Source organism: Hirundo rustica, chromosome Z (genome assembly GCF_015227805.2).
Source record: "Hirundo rustica isolate bHirRus1 chromosome Z, bHirRus1.pri.v3, whole genome shotgun sequence".
NCBI classification, from domain to species: Eukaryota; Metazoa; Chordata; class Aves; order Passeriformes; family Hirundinidae; genus Hirundo; species Hirundo rustica.
The window spans coordinates 23,323,225-23,344,299 of record NC_053488.1 but is presented as its reverse complement, the minus strand read 5'-3'; the positions used below and the strand labels follow the sequence as shown (position 1 = coordinate 23,344,299).

General features: G+C 39.2%; 1 protein-coding gene across 16 annotated transcripts in view; it reads left to right on the top strand.

Annotated features, from left to right (window-relative positions):
• Positions 1-21,075, top strand: part of CELF4 (CUGBP Elav-like family member 4) — a 715,408-nt gene that overhangs the window by 390,469 nt on the left and 303,864 nt on the right. For all 16 annotated transcript variants that reach the window (XR_005704398.2, XM_040089937.2, XM_058424046.1 and 13 more), the window contains exon 3: positions 8,736-8,784. Coding sequence is in view for 15 of the 16 variants with exons in the window: in XM_040089937.2 (XP_039945871.1) it covers positions 8,736-8,784 (49 nt within the window). In the remaining variant the exon portion in view is untranslated. The remainder of the gene's footprint in view (positions 1-8,735; positions 8,785-21,075) is intronic.

Below are 21,075 nucleotides of genomic sequence, written 5' to 3'. Positions count from 1 at the left end.
TCAGAGAAGACCTTGTTACTCTGTAAAACTACCTGGAAGGGCATCATTGACAGATGGAAGTTGATCTCTTTTTCCCAGATAACAAGTGACAGGACAAGAGGAAATGGTCTAAGTTGTACTAGGGGAAGTAGAAATTGGATATTAGGAAACATTTCTTCACCAAAAGGGTGGTCAATTATTGGAACAGACTGCCTAGGGAAGTGATGGAGCCATCACGACTGGAAGTGTTCAAAAAACTTGTAGATGGAACATTTGGGGGCACGGTTTATGGTGGAATTGTCAGTGATTTATGAACAGTTGGATTTGGAGATCCTAGAGTTCTCCAGCGTTAATGATTATGATTACATCATTCTACGACTATGCTATTGCTTCGCTTTGAAGGAGTTTGGGATCACAAGTGTCTAGGCGGAAAGAGAATAAGGTCGCTCTCTACTCTAATACATGTTATGTTGACTAATAAAAAAAGTTAGGAATAGAGAAGAATGATTTTTGATAGAAGGTGTATGGGCACATTTTAAAATTGGATGAAAATTATCTTGAAATAAACTCAAGAGGGAAATTAGAAGAAAGATGGGATTGTGGAAGAACTTTTCCCTACTGATACTATGGAAGAAGGGAAGAAATGACAGCAAAACACTGACTTAGTTTTACATTAGATTTTGATGTGTTTGTGAACAGAATTTCACATTGTGATTGCTCATCCTATCAACAGGGAATGATATTTAATGAGCAGAATGTTCATTCAAGAATTATACCTCTGCTCTCAGGATACACATAGAAATAAACCTTTTATGTAGCTTTGCATGACCAGAGGGCAAGTCCTGGGACTCTCTACATGCTTGAGTATGCTCACTAAATGTTCGGGGCCTTCTCACTCATGTGAGGGTTCTGGGGCTACATTTTCAAAAGACACATTTTCAAAAAGATACCCCTCTTTTCCAGGAAAGAAAGGTCAAGTGCAGAAACCAAGCAAGATTCATGAGTGCAATAAATACCCACCTGGGTGATCAAGGCTTCATCTTCTTTCTTTACTCACTAAGGTACTGTGTGTCAGCACAATCTAGTGAGTGAAAATAGACCTATTGAACACCATTTTTACAGTGTGACTGCCCAAAATTTTAGGGAATCTCCTCCTGTCTCTTTCACATGCAGATTTGTATATGAAACAATATTTATAAGACCTAAACACACACACACACACACACACACACACACACAAAACAAAAAAAAACAAACAAAAACAAAACAAAACAAAACAAAAACAAAAACAAAAACAAAAAACAAACAAAAACAAAAACAAAAAAAAAAAAAAAAAAAAAAAGGCAGTCCTGCCTCTCATTTTGGAAAGGCTTCGCTCCAAGCATCCTGTGCTTTGTTCTCAAACATGCTGAGGACTGAGTTCTCCCTTTACCCTATCCCACTTAATTTAAAACCAGAGACACCTTAAGATTGAGCACTACATGCTCAGCTACCCCAGGAACAAACCAAATGCTTTGTTGTATTGGGAAAGCTCTAGTTGTCTATGAACAAGATTAACGTTTCTTCAAACTCAAGCCCAAACAGTTCTGTGAGGAAGAACTTTTGCATTTGAAGCCACAGGCTGGTGCACATGAGCATGAACTGAACAGGAGCCCCTCTAAGTTCATTTATACACAGGAAAAAAGGAGAAAGATGAATCAATACTTAGACAGATGGGTTATAATGTGTTTTATATGATATATAGAAAATACTCTCAGAGAGCAGGGCTGGCCGGTAGCAATCATTCTCAGGGGTCGGCACCAGAGCATTGACTGATTTGGAAAGGTCAGACCTATCAATGGGTTTATTCATATTTCACACATTACTATTTCAGGTCTTCTCGTCTGTTTGTGTACATACTTACTGTACATATCTCAACAGGTAGGGAAGAGGGTGGCGGGGAGGAATTAAGAGTCCTTGACCACAATGAGGTTTGGGATAGTCATTTCAGAGGCAATGCATTACTAGCAAGGTAAACCTATGTGATTTAGTTAGGGTTTTTTTCAATAAAATTTCTAAAATACTTCCTCTCCTTACTCTTCCATTAATCCAACATTGTAGCAATTCAGAGTGCCCATAGTAAATGTGGTTAATGTATAATTGCACATCAATCCATGCAAACACAGCACTTACCTCTATTCTCATGGGGACAGATTTTTCCTCTATGTATTACATCTGAAATAGACAAATACAAGAGTCTACTTGTGTAGCCAACCTGTGGGGAAGAAACCTTCTGTAGCATTTGGAGAAATTTCCCTGAGCTGAGCACCTGAGCCCTGACTTCGTATTTTTTTCTTCAGAGAAAGGAGATTGCTTTGGATTCATGCTTATGGCTATCTAGTTTAGATCACTGCAATTCAATTACGTCACTCAGAATCATGTACAGAGTGATTTACTTGAACTTTGCAATTACACATACACAATTCAATTGTAGGTGATTTTCTTGGATTTTCCAACTTTGACAGTGATATACTTTGCATTTCCTTAGGGGCCTCTATCAGGGCAGATTTTGTTCAATGCTTTAAAAATTATGACCCACTCCTACAAACACATTCCTGCCAATACCTTTGCTCACATAAATAGCTGTATTGAATTCAGAGGAATTACTATTATGCACATGGCAGACTCAAAAAGGGCTCATGGCAGAAATGGTAAAATGAAATTTGTTTTAGTATTCTGTGGAGAGATTTTAAACAGAAAAACATGTCCCACTAATGAAAGAAATAGTGAACATGTTTTCTGAAAATTTCAGAGCAGGTATTAAACTATTTCTAGCTCCAATTATCATCTGAGCTATGTCACGAGACCAGCAAGAACTACATACTGTTTTTAGGGAAGAAGTTCCTCTGGATGGGATATAGATAGATAGATAGATAGATAGATAGATAGATAGATAGATAGATAGATAGATAGATAGATTTTTTTTTTTTTTTTTTTTTTTTCCTTTGAGCTAACCAGCAGCTACACAGATGCAGGAGTGCTCAATAAACATTTGTTAAGACCTGCTAGCTGGCATCCTTCATGATTAGGTCACAACTGAGTTTCATCATTGATTTAGGGGGCTGATGCCTGAACAACACCAAACACAATGCAACGTCAGTGAGCATGAAGAATTTGTTATTTGTCGTTGTATCTGTCTACACAATGCAAGCATAGGAATGACTGGATGTTTGTTTGTTCATTTGGTTGGTTGGCTGTTTAAAACCAGAATTTAGATAGTTTTATTTCCATCAACCACCTTCATAACATTTGATGATATCTTTGTCTTCATTATGTAGAATAAAAAGTTGAGAAAGAGGCAGATCTAATGATGTGTCCAAAATCACCCAGAAACCCAGCAGAGAGCTGGAAACAGGCCTTGCCAGAGGTTACCACCTCTGGTTTTTTCCACACTCTTTGAAAAATTCCAGAAATATGGGCAGCAGAAATCCTTTCATCATGTTCTTTGATGCAAACCAAACCCCCCAATATGTATTCAATTTTTTAAGAACCCTAGGGATGGTAGAAAGGTTATTGTTATTATTATTTAGATGATCACCAGGCCACAGTCCTATAAAACACACAAGCTCTCGAATAACCTTTTATCTCTTGAAATGACCTAATCCTTAAACACAACCGGCAGATTATCTCCAACATGCCTCTCTTCTGCTTGGTCATGATCTTCCTAACAATTAGTGTCATTTAATTAATCTTCAGTAGTCTCCTCATCTTTTCTCTTTCTCTTCCTGTCTCGGACCACATTTTAAGCTATTCAGGATATCTCCATGGTTTTGAGGGCTTTTTTTCCATTTCTTCTTTTTTTCATCTCTGTATTGGTCCATTCTCAAGTAGAGTTTTAGATCTACTTAAAAACACAAGGCACATTGATGAGCAATGAAAAAGTGGGTGAGACAAGAAGGAAAAGGGTAGTAGGAACAGTGAGAGGAAGAAAGATGGAGACAGTGAGAAATCCACTGTCTCTGCTTCCTGCTCTTCTTTCCCAGGTGATCCTTCTACCTGCTCTAAATTAATATCAAAGCCAGAGGGAGCAGAAAATGTTGGTGAGGGGAAAAAAACGACAACCTTAGGAAAAGAAAAATCATGATGCAGAAAAACGTCTGTCCCCTGTCTAATTCCTGCAGAGGCCTGTAGCTGATGGTGCTGAGGAAAATACAGCAGCAAGCTCTGACATTTCATTTCTGTGGAGAATTGAAAAAGGACTTGCTATAATTCATCGCTTCTTGTAACTCAAACCCTTTTTGACAGGGGTACCTGCGCTGTCTTTTAACAGTGGCACCACAGTGGCTGTAATTGGACATGAAAAATGATGTTGTGTTTCTGCTTGCTGGGAGAATTGGGATGGGGGTAGGTGGGGCAGTGGCAATTTGGTGTGAGATGATGACATCTGGCATAATTTGGATGGGTTGGCCTTCAGGGAAAAAAAAAAGAAGAAAAAAAAAAAAAAGAGAAAAAAAAAGGAAAAAAAAAAAAAAAAAAAAAAAAAAGGAAGGATAACCCAAAATTAAGGATATGAGGCATAGTATGATCACCTTTCCTGAGGTTTGCAAAGGTGATAGTAAAGGTGGTATTCAGCAGAGATGAACATGCAAAGGATCACAGGAAAATGAGAAGTGTGACGCACATTAAGTTCTAACTTCATCATCAACACAAATATTTATGCCATTTGTAGGGAAAGAACACATAACCTCTCTTCCTAAAAAGGGCCTATTCACAGCTGCAGTGGTACTTCTTCCCAATAAAGATGGGAAACCTGAGCCACAGGCTTTTCCACAGTGTTCCACAATAGGAACAGAGTTGTGAATAAAACTTTGGTGTGCCACTCTCTCACCACCTCTTTGAAATGTTATATGCAACCAGAGATGCAAATTGAATTGTTTGGCTCTTGCCTAAATCTTTGTGCCTCAGTGGTCCTCAACACACTTTTGCTACAAAATTGCTGTAGAGCAAAGCACTTCAAAGCAAAATTTTGGCAAACTAGGGCTCTGAAACATGAATGAGGATAAACATTGTCCTGATTTATAATGGTTTTACAACTATAGAGCACTCTGGTACCACAAAGTAAGGCATCTCCATATTATGGAGAGAATAAAAAATTTTAGTCAACTCTTAACGGGTGGTAGAGAATTTAAAGGGGAGATAAATGCTTTTGGGACTAAAAAATGGTAAAACAGTTTACTCCTTTCACAGTGGCACGCCAATAGGGATAACACAGAACAAGGAAACATGATCATATTTCAAATGAGAGCACAAAGAGCATCCATGAGCAGAGGAAAGAAGGATCACTGAAAGGACAGGAATGTAGCACGTCCTAGAGGAAAGCCTAACGGAGTCCACTCAGTCCATCACCTGTTCAGATGTCAGGCCAGCCTGCCCTAGGTCTTTTCCCATGTAGCAAAATCCCTTTTGAAGCCTTCTAGTCAAAGGGTTCAATAACATCTTTCAGCCACATCTGTAATTCCACAGATCCAGGTGGATTTCCTGATGATATTAATCAGATTTGCTGTCTGGAAAATATTCTTTCTCCCGTCACACTCTCAGGGTCCACCAAGACAGGACAGATATTAAAGATGTCCGTATCAGTATTTCCCCAAATACTCTTCAGAAGGCTCTGTTTTGGAGTATAAATTCTGGTTTCATTTCGCTCAACTTATGGCCATTTCCAGATAAAGAATATGCAGGGAATTTGAATATCTGAATTCCCTTCTCCCCAAGAAGGCATTTCCCCATGCAGAGGAAGGTACATTGTTCTGACATTTTATTTTCCCCTGTAGCCCTCTTCTAGTCCCCATGACAGGTCCTTGCTCCCAGAGTGTCTGTGTAAAAAAAAAAAACCAAAAAAAAAAACCTTCCATAGATGGAGAAAGGAAACTTAATTATTTTCCTCTCTATGTTTCTCCCTATAATTGGTGTCTTTCATGTCAAGATTATTTCAATTTGTATTATGGGCTCCATTCAGGCAGCACTTTCTCTTTGGTCTATAAAGAAATTGTCAAGTGTATAAATCATAGTGTACATTAAATTACACTAGCCCTTTACTTATTAATTTCCCTAGGTTTTTTTCTTCCACTGCTGGATGCTCATTCCCTCACTTTTTTTTTTTTTTTTTTTTTTTTTTTTTTTTTTTTTTTTTTTTTTTTTTTTTACTTTCTTCAAGATTGACTTCTTTTTTCACGCTTCAATCTCAGGCGGGGGAAAAAAAAAAAATCCAAACAAATATTTGTCTCCCTTCATTTTTGCCAAAGGGTCTGATAATGTCCTCTGCCTTGTGCAAACTGGGATGAAGTCTGTCTAGTTTTCCTCAAGGCAGGATCCAAAAGTTACTGAGTTCAGTGCAAATTTTCATGGACTTTAGCATGCCTCAGATCAAAACCTCTGTGGGTAGATTTATGGGATGTTCTGCATCTCAAGGCTGTGTTCATTTGGACTCCAGACTTTGCCTCTCAAGGTTGTATGCTGCACACCTCCCGTAAATTCTTGGCTACTGTGACTATTTCTCTTATGACTGTTTGGAATGCAGGTTCTGCCTGTTTTGGAATGAACACCGGGGACCTCTGACGCCCCCCTCCTCTGACCATAGGCATTGAATTAGCCATAAGGTCCACATCAGGAACCCATAATTTGGAATAAGGGTGCAAGTGTTAAAAGTTATAAAGTCTCGAGTTAGATGTTGGTACGTGGATGGTAAACACAGACCTGCTGCAACACAAGCAATCAGTTAGAGCAGCTGAGAGAACAAGTGGATAATTTGGCTTCATTGTCCTGCACATGAGAAGCGAGATGGGGTTCATCTCAGCTAAGTCTAAATGCAAAGACAACCTCCATGATCCATAGAGAGGAACAGGCAATGCAAAAGTCCATACACTGTTTATGTCTCAAACTCCAAGCTTAAGAGTGGCCTAAAGTTACACTTTCTATACATTTGTAGTTACCTGACATAGGGTACTCTCCTCACCTGTGTGATGTCAGATTTTTGAATGTGTGTAACAGCTAGCTGCTCACATGTAGGTATAAAGGAGCTCTGTGGCAAGATATCTGTCCCACTGCTGATGCTTCATATATCACCTTTGCTCTGCTAATATCTTGTGGTACCTATGTGAGCAACAGGTCTTTGCAGTGGCAGAAGCAAGGGCTGATACAAGGTTTAACTCTTACTAGATTCTTTGCTGGTTTTAGCACTTCAGCTGTCTGGATTTCGCTGGATGATACAGGCATAGAGGAGAGCAGAAACTGCACAGTAACATCTGTAGCCATTGATCCTTCTCTTCCAGAGTGTGAATTTAACTGTAGTCAGTTTATGGATAAGTACATTTTCCTCTGGAGACAATACACCAGGATCTGCTAGGCTCTTCATCATCTTAACCTACTTGTCAGCCAGCTTGATAACTTGTTATTACTAAAAATGTGTGCAGAGCAATTAGAATAAATCTAAGTTATTATGAAGCACTTTCCAAAAAAATAAAAAGATAAAAATTAGGGGAAAAAAAAAATAAGGAAAAATAAAACTAATGGCCTTGCTACCCAACTGCGATTAGCCACAAAGAAGGGATGGATATTATTTCCTGCAGGTATCCTGTGACATTCATAAACCAGTTTGTGGTCTGATTTTATTGGGAAGACATATGTTAAGAGCTTCCTATTGCCTTCTGATCTCATGCATCTTGTGATGTTTTTTGAACTTCTACTTTCTTTGTTGGTTGAAAAATCAAAAAGATATTTTCATTCTATTCTGAGGTGGTCACACACAGAAAGATATTTTGAATTGTCCGTCTGCACAGGGTATGGATTGCTTTATGTGACAAGGAGTAAGAGGCAGGGAAGGGCTTTCAGATTAAATTCTTAGCTGGTTCTGATCCAATCTGCATCTCTGGCTATTGACAGGTGTGGTATATCCTCACCCTGTTCTTCAGGCACCCGCATCATGTTAGGCATTGCCATTGAAAAATATTGTGAGCATCTGTTGCTCTCTCTCCTGGGAGTGAGAAGCTCTGGGGGTAGTGATAGCCCTAGTGATTTTATTGAGTGAGGGACGGATAATTTGAATAACAGAAAACTTATTCACAGCACAGTGGCAAGGTTTTTAAACTTACTTATATTGTGATATGAGAAAGGAAAAAGATATCTGAAAAAGCAATAGAAGGAACATCTGGTCTTCTACTCTCAGAAAATTCTCAGTCTCCAACAATCCTGAAGCATGTGGATAAATTAGATCCAAATCCCTTTCCCCAGGTTTGAGGTGGGGGCTACTATGTTACACATGACTATCCTACTGAGCTAACTGTAGAAGTGGAATTAGCTTTTCAATTTCCTTTTCATCATGCCAATCTCAAGAAATGTTTTCAATTTAAGTTTCACTGATCCTGATACTCTCACAAAGTATTTTTGCTCTCATGCACCAGTGTTACCAGAGGAAACTATTAGAAATTTTAAAAGTTACATAAAAAATTTCATGACCTGTGTGAAATGAGTCAGATCCCTCTCCCAATGTGATTCAACAAAGCCACTGTCAGGTAAAAGGAGAGACACATTTATTTGCCTCAGACCAAGCCACAGCCTGCACTCCATGGTTAGTTCTCTGTTTATTAACTGCTTTTTTCCCCCCCTTGTGGAGTAAATTCTGGTGCTAATTATGATGCACAGTAAAGAAGAAAAGCAAGCCTCTGTATATGAATGTTTGACTCCTCCACTAATTACACGTCTGTCTTTGTTCTTCCTTACAGATGAACAGACCGATCCAGGTGAAGCCAGCGGACAGCGAAAGCCGAGGAGGTAGTTGACTGCATTGCTTTCAGCCACAGTGCTAAATATAATTGTTGCCTCTGACTTCTCTCAGGCAATGTGCTGATCAATTAGTAACGTAATCACTGCCAAAGAAATTCCCTCCACAGCAAAGATTCTCTTTATTAAATCTCCTTTACTTCATCACACTTTCCTCATATTCAATTATTATTTGATTTTAAAAGGCAGGCAGGTGCCAGCGATTGCCTGAGAAACAAATAACTGCCTCGTTAAGAACTGAAGCATCAGACACTGACTTAACAAAGTTTAACAGCAGTGAACAACAATGGGGTTTTTTTCCAAACCTATGTCAGGCTGAGCTGTAGACGTGTTTAATTTGGTTAGGATAAAGCAGATATTTTATGGTTTCTCTAACCATGTTGTTTCCACTTGTACTGAAGTAACTCTTTGTTGGAAAAAGCAAATACTGAGCTGGCAGAGTTTTCTGCACCTGTATCAGCTTGTCTGGATAAACCTGTTGTGGAAACTGAAGACTTCTCTCAGACCTAGGGAGTTATTCAGGATTTGCACAGCTGTAGTTGAAGTCAGGAGCTGGTATTTTGCTTTTCCATTCTTCACAGTGGATTTGGAAGGCTTTGTTAAGTGACTGTTCAATAGATCATTGGTGATGAGGTGTTTGTTTCCTGTAAAAGGTTTTTTACCTGAACTGATGTGGTGATACTTCACTGTACTCTTCTAATAGGAGTCTGGTTGTCAGATCAAACACACGGATCACTGAGAGTGTGTGAGATGGTCTGTTATGCTGGATAAATTACCATCCTGCTATTTTTTTCTTGTATCTGTACATTTATATATATACACACACATATATATAATGACATGTTCTCTTCCTCTCTATCCCTATCTCTTTGGGAAAAGAATAGAGAGCTTTTTCCTCATCTTTTCAGTAAAAACCCCGAGTGCTTATGTATCATATAGATGTGGGAGTAGATTTTGTCATTTAGTAATGATGTGGCTCTTAGATGTCTGGAAACTCTTCAATTTCCACCATAAATATAAACTCTTCTTTGTTTGTGGGATGACTATCTTTGTGCTGGCATTAGTGGAAATCTCTGGCATCTACTACTCAAAAGGAGAAAAATACCTCACAGATAAAAGACACCATGTTCGCTGTCTTTTCATTTGAAAGTTGTGGATTTTGGGGAATTTGGCTGTGTCAGCGTGACGCTGAAACTCTCCAGTGACCCAAGTCATTGGACGACTTTGTACATAGCTTCTAGTCAAAGGGCTAGTGTTACAGACTGGTGAAACCACAGGTCGAGAGAGGCTCTGTAAGGAAGGGTTGTGGTGCCATGTAATTGCAGAACAAGAGAGATGAGTGCTGGAAAAACACCAGGAATCTCAGGGATAAATATTTTAGAGCCTCTCTAAAGAAAAATTGGGGGAATTTGGTTAATACTAGGCAAAAAGTATCTGATGGGATCTGGCAAGTTCTGCTTTCAAAGGCCAGGCACATTTCTGACTTGTAACAAAGACATGTTGCATCCTACAGCATAGTCTAATGGTTTTTAATAGAACCAGGTCAATTTCCTCCCCTTTCCCTCCCTGTCTGATGGTCCGGCTCTGTGTCTGAGTAGGATTGGGTAAGCCACGGCCAGTTGTCAATGCCAGTCTCCTAGGGGAAAACGAAAAGGCTCAGCTGCCTGGGCAAATGAGGGGGCATTATGCACATTCCAGTGGAGTTCGTGCCTACAGTGAGAGTGAAGGGAAGGCCTTTTGTCCATTTAATTAGACATATCAAAAAATAATAATTAGGCTGGCCAATTTGCTTAGTGCGCCTGCAGGGTATGTAGCTCACAATCTTTTTTTTTTTTTTTTTTTTTTTTTTTTCTTTTTTTTCTTTTTTTTTCTTTTTTTTTTTTTTTTTTTTTTTTTTTAATGCAAATCAGTCAGTAATAGAGAACACATGCCTGGCTTTCTGAGAAGGGTTTTCAAACTCCTTTGCTAAGAGCAGCTCCTTTCAGGAGTTGTGGTTTGAACTGCAAAGGGCTCCAGTGGCAGCTTGATTCCACTTTATCACACCCATGGTCCCCTCCCCGTTGTATTTTAGTTAATTATCTCCCCATCTCACACAAACCTCACCTCTTCCCATCCACTCTGCTCCCATATTTCTTCTGTCAGTGGCAATCATAATGCAGAGGCCAAGCAGATGTTCTCATCATTGGTGTGAAAGACATGTTGTCCTAATTCCCCACTGACAAGCAACTTCAGGGCTGGTGATGTTTCAGGAAGGAATGGCTCAAGGGCAGCTATGGGAGAAAAGAACAATTGGCACCCAAGGGAGGCATTGTATGAAGACTTACGTTCTTCAAGAGCCCACCAGTTAAAGCAGGGACAGCAAACAGAATGCTAAAAAGGAGGCCATGTATCTCAGGAGTACATCCAAAACCTTCATAAGGGCTGCAAGATAAAGGTTAACCTAAACAACAAAGAAACTTAAGTGGTAGCTTATTATACCCTGTCCATGTATCAGGATGTGACCTGCGGGAGGAGGTGAGCTTGGAAGATGAAGCAGCTTTTCCACACAGCACAAGTCTTTGTTCTGCCCAAAGTCCACACCCTGGATTAGGGGGAATACACAACCTGGATTAAGAGGAATTCTGATGCCAGGCTACAGTGTTAATGAAAAAATGTAGTGTTCTCTGAAACGGCAGTTTGCAAGGAGGTTTTTACTGAAAAAGGTGAGCAACAATCTTGAGGAAGTGAGATTGTGTTTTCTTTGGGGAGAAATACTTACATTTTGCTGAAACACAAACCTTTGAATTTTTCAGCAAGTTTTTCCACAAGTAAAAGGTGATGAGAGTCACAGATTTATTCTCTCCATCAACCAGACTCAGCTCAGCTTTTCCTGTTTCTCTGGAGTCTGGATTTTTCAGTCTTTAACCAGCCCTGTGTCCTAAGTCTCAGCTGAACTGAAAGTGAGTGTGAACATTTAGTGTGTATGAGCTAGAATTTGGACCATCTAAGTTTGGGAAAGTGTTCAATGTATTGTTTTGCAAAAAATTACAGTCAAGCCACCAAAAAGGATATGCTTAGTGCCCCTTAATATTTTCTCTGTGTTTATTATTTTGTTTGTTTATCTCCATATTGTATTATGAGCAAGACAAAGCATGAAAACATTTTAAGCAAAAACTGGCATTATTTACATTTGCTAAATCCTATGGGAAATAGAAATTAATGTGTGCTCATTATATTTCTCTAGGGAAATTGTCTAAATTACACTTAACATTCCTGCCTGTTTGTGCATGTATGTATACAATCTAGATACAAAATGTTCTATAGGGGTAGCCCTTCCATAAAATGCTTCATGAAGGTTCAAATACCTGATCAGAAAGTCCTTTGAGATTTTATAGAGACTTGAACCCCAATGGAAGTGATAGAATATGATAGAGAGCGATCAAGTCCATATTGTTCTGAAAAATCAGACTGTGAGTCTAGCTCTGTTAAGGATATCTTATTGGCAAACTCTTATTGGCCTGTGTTTTGGCCAAATTTTATCTTGACTATACAGCAAATACTTTGCCAGTGATAAGTTAATTCAATACAGTTTTAGGGATGTAAGTTAGAACTCCACATTGAAGTTTTGAAAATAAAATATCCCAAATAAACTGTTATAATTTGCTATTACTTTCATCTTGGTGGAGGTGGTTTTCCATGGTTCCTTGTCTGATATTAAGCTCTAAAAATAGCCTGCAGATATCCATCACTTAAAGTTTCTCAGGCTTGGAGAATGATCTCAAGTCTGTTTTGTGGTTTGGGGCAAAAGTTTGGAGCCAGTTCTTATTTCATCCACAATATCTCCAGTTCTCTCTAGGCAAGTCCCGCTGCAGCTGGCAGGGTTAACTTACGATAAACGCAGCCCCGAGGTCCCACTATGTTGTACAGGCAGTAACATTTTTTAAAAGGAAAGGACTCTCCTGCTGCTCCTGTTGCAGTCCATCAGTGATGCTTAGATGCTCCACTGCTCCCACATTCCTCTCAAAGGACAGAGGAAGGTCTGTGAAGGAAAGCATGCAAAGATGTACATGGAGTGCTACCCTGGCTCAGTGTAAATGTCACTACCAAAATGTGTTTCACAGTGGTTTTGGGATCCTCCAGCGTTTTGTGGAAGAGAAACAGAAGGCTCCTGGACTAAAGAAAGGAAAAAGAAGGTGGTTTAGAGTTGAAAGTGGCTTAGAGTTGAAAGGGTGTAATGTCCTGCAGAGAGGGTGTTAAGAGGTCTACAGGAGAGGATCTAGTATATTGTATTGCAATGTTTTTTGCATGCAAGAAATCTGCTAAAATTTCTGTCTGTGCTTTCAAGCAAGTTATTTTTGTGCATGTTTGAGGGAGGCATGTGCTGTGTCATTTTTTGCTGTTTGGCAGCTGGAAGACTTGGACTTCATATTTCAACTAACTTGCAGCATTCCTCTACCTGGTACCTTGATGTGCAGGGTCTGAAACTCTTTGGTCATGGTTTAGTCCAGATTCAGAGCAAAATATTGAAGAACTGAATTAGAGTTAATAGCAAAACAGTATGCCTTGCTCATGCACAATGTTCTGCTTTTTTTATACACTTCCATTAGCTTGGTAATGATGATGGTCTCAGAATGTCCTCTCCACATTTTCTAAGCCCAATTTGCATTTGGGACAAAAGCCTGGGTCTATTTCTTACCATGCAGGTAGTTTCTAACTTGCTAGCTCTCTGCTGCAGGTGGCAGGGTAATCTGTCTTAGGTTCCAGTAACTATTTGTTACTTAGTTGTTTTCCATTTAACCCATCAGAATTACACAGGTTGTGCAGACGGCTGAAACCTCTCAGGAAGCTTCCCAACCAGGTACTAGTAAGATCTAGGCCTATTTAGGTGCTGCAGTCAAGCAAGACTTGTTGCCTTCAGCTTAACAGTCCCACATGGAATGATTTACTTCCTCCTTGGAAGCCCTCAGAAGAGTAAATTGGTTGCTCAGATCTTTAGACTGAAAAAGTCTAAAGAAGACATTTAAGGATTAGAAAGGAGAGGGCAGTCTTTACAGAGCTCAGCATCCTCTCTTCTACCCTGCTGAATGTTAGGCTGTGCCTGTGTGTGAGAAGTCCTGAAGTCTGGGGCTATGGACGTGTCAGAGTTGTACCTTTGAAGTTTTTATCTCTCGCTTAGTTGTGATCCACATCACAACTGCCTATAGCATCAAGTTCTTTGGAAGACACTTTACTAGCTGTTTCCAATCTTTTACCTTAAAAAGACTTCCCACCCAATAGGCTGAAGAGCAGGTGAAGGGAATATCCTCTTACAAGGTGGTAATCCATACAACCTACCTTTATGTGGCCTGCCACAGCTTTTTCCTCAACTGCTCATCTTTTTTTTCTCTTATGCTCTACACACTCATTCAGCACGAGTAAGTAGGTGGCACTGGCAAACTATTGAGGGAAGAAGATAACTTTCTTCCATCTTGGAGCTGAGGAAAAGATATCAATGAACAAATCTCCACTAACTCTTTCAACATCACAATGAGAGCAGTACTGTTCACGCTGATTTTTATAGCTCAGGTAGAGAACGGCACAGATGGGGATTTGCAGTGCTCATACTACATATGAATTCCAGCCTTTGCTGAAAATATTGTACTGGCTATGCTGACTACTAGTTGTAGAGCAACACTTTCAAATTGTGCAAAGTCTGGACTCAAGACCTCTGAAAAAATAATTTTCTACATCCCAGGTCTCATATTCCCTGTTCTTTCCCTCAGGGTTTACAACAGTTTAAAGAGCATCTCTCTCCCCTGTTGTCAACTCTTGCAGTTTGAAAGGATATTTCCAGCTCCACGTCAAATCCTCCTCCTATAAATCTCATACATCTCCTCTTCCAAAGATTTGTCCCGAACCTGGTCAGCTGGTTTTAACTTTTCTTTCTGGAGGCATTTGAAAAAAAACCAGTCCCATATCCAAATCTAAATATTTTTCTCCATTAATTATATATTAAATATTACCCATTATTACCGAACTTTCAGTATATCGTGTGGACGGTAAAAAGAAGGAATGACGGGTTAAAAAAACCCTAATATTCTGTTAAAAAGTCTATCAGATGTGAATATGAGCTCATAAATGAAAGGGGGAAAAATGAAAAATCAAGAATCTATGCAAATATCTTGATATTAAATTGGGAGGTATCTTTCTTACCTCAGAGGCTGGGGAAGTGTCAGAACCAGCAGCAAACCTTGGTTTCATTGTCAGAGGCTCCTGAGGTATGGCTGTAGGAGATGCTGCAGTAAATTGGGAAATTTGGGGAAGATGTCACTCTTGAAGACTGTTTTTCTCTCTTGTCAAAGGCTGGGGAAAGAGTTGGACCCAGGACCACAACCGCCACTTAAGGTATCCCACAAACTTGAGCTTCAGTCTGAGAACATATCCATTGGATTTTATTTCAGGACTGAACATCACTTATGACCTGCATGTTCTTTCTTCAACCGTAAGATAAACCTGATCTAGGAAGAGCATTTTAGTACTCATAGAAATCTTGTCTTTCTAGTTGCAGCTGCTTGTGGGGTTGATTACAGTCAATGGGAAATAAGAATCTCTTGGCTTATTGTGGAATTTCAGCATTATGTGACCTTACTGACAGCTAACATTCTGTTGTCCTCAGAAAGCTGTATTTTCAAGAAGAGAGAATATACCAGCATGCAAATGGATCAGTTAATTCAAAGTGCCCCTGGATGACCCCATTCATGCTCTCCACTCTCTGTTAAAACTTAATTCTGGGTGAGAAAAAGGGCTTCAGCAGATCCTCATGTGTAGTGTTTTATATTTGATGACTGCTGAAGGCTGATGTGCTCTGTTCCACAGTCAAATGTCGAAAGAATACAAGGGACATCAAACTTTTGTTCATGTCTGCCTTTCCCATGGTGATTGAAATCGATGGAAGTGTGCCCATCAATAGGAGCTGGAAAAGATCCACAGGACATTGTGTTCTAGCACATGTCCCAAGGACAACATTTTAAAATCAAATATTATGGGAATAAAAGGGAAAAAAACCAAAACCCACAAACCACATTCCACATTTTTCATAAAGTGTCTGTAACCTAACAATTTACTGACGAGAAGGAGGAGAGAGAACCTGGGGAGCTGATCTCCTCAAGGTTTTGATATTGGCTCTGTTTCTTGATATGACAGAACTTTTGATCAATTATGTAACTTTGATTCTCTTCTCCTTCACACCTTTCCTTTATTGTCTGCTTGGGCTGTGATTTTTTTTTTTTTTTTCCCCTCTTTTCCTGTAGATAGTGCCTTTGGCATTCATGCAAAGGTAGTCAGTGTCAAAGGGTTAAGGCACCAATGAAAGCCTGTAGCTGTTCACAGAAGGATGTGTACAGGGCCAAAAATCAGATGCAGTGTATGATCGAGAGCCCTTATACTGAAGTGTGATATTTGGAGTTTTCTTCAATAACAGGGCAAAATGGAAGAAGCAGTAGGAGGAGAACAGTGGAGGAAATAAAAAATATAATCCCATAAAAAACCCTACCTTTGTAAATGCAATTCAGCCTCCTAGGTGAACTCCAGGACACATAACAGTCACAGAATCTTTTTCTAAATGTAAAGGTTGCTTGTCAATGGGGTTTTATATGGCATTAATAATACATTTATATATACACTCCACGATTAATTGCATAGCATTTATGGCACTGAACAGTTAGAATGCATTATGATAATCACTCCTCATGCATTGACTTTATTGTAAAGATTTTGCTGATCACTGTAATTGGCTTGTTATTACACAGGAATATAATAACACCTCTCTGTATAGTAGTTTATAGCACATCAATAGCAAATGCATTCCCTTTATTGGGAGCAATGTGCATTTTATTAGAATACAGCTGAATAAGAGTAATCTGTGTAGACAAATGAAGTTTCCAATGACCTGTCTCACAAAAGAGTTGAAATAACAACACATTTTTTATGTATTTTTTCCACTGATGAACTTCTAGTTACGGTTACACAGTCATTCCTTTAAAGAAAGTAAAGGTGTCTTTTGTTGTTCTTTCAAAGAAACATTTGGTGGAAAAAAAAACATATGGGCCATTTTTCTGCCTGTGTTGAATAAAGGAAGGGTGACTGATGCTCACACCTTAGAGATTTTGTTTGCTTGTTGAAATTTTCCAAGCTTCTTCCTTGAGTATTTGGTCTGACATTCACAAAAAATTAAAATGTTCTTACACTGAGTCCAAATCCGGCTCCTGGAGAGGTGCTGTTATAACAACCTCTATGCAGTCATCAACCTGTAAGGCATGAGGGGCTTGATGTTGTTCTTACTCCTGTTGTATGGATTCTTTTCCTTTATTGAACAGAGGCATGTTTAATAGTTAGCAACAAAGAATCTAAGTAGGTACCAAGATGTTTTTTCCTGCCTGTCACCATTACTTTAGGTCTGAATTTCAGATTTTTTTGGGGAATGTAGAATGGCATGAATCTGGCATACACGTGTAACTAATGTGCATTTGTTTATCCAACCATCTCCAAGTGTGATCAGTGTCAGTCAAGTATCTAACCACTTCTGAAACCCTGAATCTTGGTAAACAAGATGGTTGTTTTCAGACCTGGTATGGTTACATTGCTGTCCATGGTACAAACTAAGACCAGGGTTCAGCGCATGAAGATGGTGAGTGCTGTTTTTTTGTCATAAACTCAGTTGTTTAGAGGGTGGGGCTAATAATGTCAAAGTTGTGTCTTTGATCCTCATATCAGCCATTCACTTAAGTTGTGCTTTTGCTTCCCTTCCAGCTCAGAATATTCTGTGATTCTGTGACATGTGCCTGCTTCTTCTCAGCTGTCATTCTTTTATTGTAGACTTGCAAATACCCTTGACTCTAGAGTAATTCAAGGTATTTCTGGAAATCAGGAGCTAGGAAATGTCTGTACCATGGGAAATACCCTCAGCTGATGGTACACAGACTAGCTCAACCCAGTTTTGACACAGGCAAACTCTCTTCTCTGAGTGGGAGTTTCAGCAGGGAGGGTTTTGCCTGCTGCCTGCTGAGATCTCAGATTAGAGTGTCACAGCTTGCAAGAAGTTTCAAGACTCTGGAAATACTGGAGGTCAAGAAAACTTTTCTTCATGACATAGTCAGCATTTCCCAGTTACTATATATATTTTGCAGTATGTACATGAAATCAACTTGGGAGGCAGAAAATCTCTCTATGTAAATAATTTAGCTCTCCGACTAACCTGTATCTAGTGCTTTTACCCAGAATCTAGTCCTCTTAAGAGCCTTAAACTTAGGGACAGATGAAATTTTCAATAAGGCTAATATCACACTGTTCTTAGAATGTTATTTCAGGCAGAATTCACTTTTTCTAGCTTTAGCACAAATATATTAAGCATATAGTTTAAATTAGTCATCTAGTCTCCTCCTATGGACAGTGGAGAGAGAGAAGAGCTTCCAAACTATGATTCATCCTGTCCTAAGACAGATTGGATAAATAGTACTTCAAAGTTTCGCTTCTCTCTCTCCCCTCACTGAATCAGGAATGAACCTATGGCAATTAACTTAGATTTAGATATCTCACTTTTGGGCACCTAAAGAAAGGTAAGATGAATCACAACTTTCACCTTTTCAGGCCACAGTTTTCTATCTGTATCATATGAAGGATGATACTTGACTTTTCTGAAACCCTAGGCAAGATCTACGAACAAAAATTGCTATATAAAAACTATGGATTTTAGAAATTGGGGCATTTGTCCTAAAAAGAAAAGCTATCTTTCTTCATGAATGTGTTTGCTTCATAATATCAGGGGAAAAAGAGGAGGGATTGCATCCTTATCAGCCTGAGCAATGGAGACAATCTTATTCCTCTTTAAAGCTAATTTCCATTTTAATTTTTTGTATTTTAGTTTGTTACCATTCATACGCTCAGGACAGAAAGTGAACCAAAAAAATCTGCCCAAAAACTTAAAATTAAAAGTAATGGTGTGTACCATCAGTGCCTTTAAAACGTATTTTCATAATTAAGAAAAGCATTTTTATCTTTAAACCCAGCTTGCTTTGGAATCTGCAATAGAAAATGAATATGGCCCCTTGTAATATCATTTGTAGAGAGGTAATTTTCAAGGCAGTACTGCACTGAAACATTTTCCCCCAGGGAGGATAAACAGTTGGCTTCAATTAGTGAGGGACTGTTTTGCTCCTTTTCAATTTTAGGGACAGTCTTGCAGCCTGATCCTGCACAGAGGAAGAAAAAGCTCTACATAGGGCAACAGACTGCAGTTTGGAAGGCTGAGACTTAAATTCTTGCCTTGCCACAGATATTCTCCTCGACCTTGAGGAGGTTACTTAGGATCAGGCTATTATTTTCACTCCATTTCCAGCTGGTGACTATTATTACCTTTGACTGTCTGAATATACATGTAAAATTGGTCGAACATCTTGCTCTGACTCCAGTTCCCTTCAATAAAATAATATTGGTGCTGCAAAAATACATGCATTAAAGATTATTAGGTGCTCAGGTTCTCTAATCATTAGTTCCGCAGAAATAACTTGGTTAGATAAATAGAGGTGTTCAAAAGTGTCAAATGTGTTTCACTGCTCAAATCTCACATAAAGTCAATGGGCCTTGGGTGTCTAAATATTCCCTTTGAAAATCTCCCCAAATTATGATGTTCTTCCAAATAGTTGGAGCCGGCTTTGTGGGGTTGATTCCTTACACTTTTGCGGTGGAATCAGCTCTGTATTTTTCCAATAGGAGAAACTGCCTATGGATTCTTGTGGAAAGTAAGGAGAACATGTTCCATGCCAGGGAAGGTTTGTTCCATAAAACAGGACTGGAAGAGTGTTAAAAAATAAGGGAAAATGAACTTAAGTATCTTAGGACTGGCCTTAGCAAGGGAATGTTTTCTTTTACCATCAAACCTTGAACACAGGAATTGAAAGATGACAAAATACTTCCTGCCCATGAACTGCCATATGAATGGTAATTAATTCCCAAAAATCTTTATTTTATCTGTCTCTGGAGTCACTGATGAATGGCCAGATGCATTGATCACAAACCACAAAATGCTAACAGTTCTAAGCAGACAGCAAATTAACATGAAATTATATTGCCACAACAAAAGGTACATTGAATATGTTGCCCTCTTGGGTTTTTGTGTTGTTGTTTTATTTGTTTGTTTGTTTTTTCCCCAAAATTACTATGACTATTATTATTATTATGAATAGCTAATGAAAAAGAGGTGTGGAAGAGTGGGCCAGAACAACAGGCAAGTGGGAATAATGATTGTGTGAGCTTAATGACTTTGGAGATTGGACTAAACCAATACAGTCTCTCCACTCCCTAGATCAGGAATCTAATTATTTGTTGTTTTTCTTGTGGCAGTGCCTAGAAGTCCAGCCAGGAATGATGACACCAGTTCACTGTGCAACAGAATAGACAGAGGTCATGTTTTCCTTAAAAAATTAGTCTCCAAAGACAACCAGAGGCAGTCTGGATACAGAGTTGTCATATAATGTCTTCTCAGGTGACAAAAAGCATTGAGCTGGGTTGCATAGTTAGGAGTGAAATTACCAGATCAGGTCAGGGGCTGTGGAGTTAGGGTCTGCCTTGGGCAAGAAAACAGTAAGATGGCCTTCAAGCAAAGCTCCTTTCGGTGACATATCTTCTGATACAAAGCAAGCGACATCCTGAATAACACACACCAGAGCATAAGCCAACAGCACAGCCTCCTTCTTGACAAGGACTGTTCTCCTATACTCTCACACCACATGGTTGGTGAATGTGATCACACCAAAAGCCAAACAGATATCTTTGGTGTACAAGCCTGCTAGCAGAAAAAAACCCTGAGGTTTAGCAGATATCTGAGGGACATAACAAGGAGCCCATTATGCCACAATGCCCCTTGCTACAGAGGAGGAAGCTCCACGGGCACAGTGTTAAAAACAAGGGTGCAAGGATACAGATCTCCCTAAATAGCAACTGTATCTTTACAGAGAGCTCTTCAAAGGGACCAAGGCCACCTAAAACAAAACAGAGATCAAAAATCTTGTTCACAACAGAAATTCAAATCCAGTGTCTGCAACGAACTGAATTTATCCCTGTCTCTCCTTGATCTCACTGTGTGATCCTACTCTCTTCCCTGGTATTACAGGCAATGGGATTTTGTTAGAGCCTCTAATGTTTCCTTTTTGAAGTCTGGACTTTGAGAGGAAAGGCCAAAACACTGGAGCACCAGCATCCTTCTGGTGTTTCTGTCTAGATAAAAAGGAAATTAACAAGGTTTACATTTAGATGAAATAGCTAGATCTC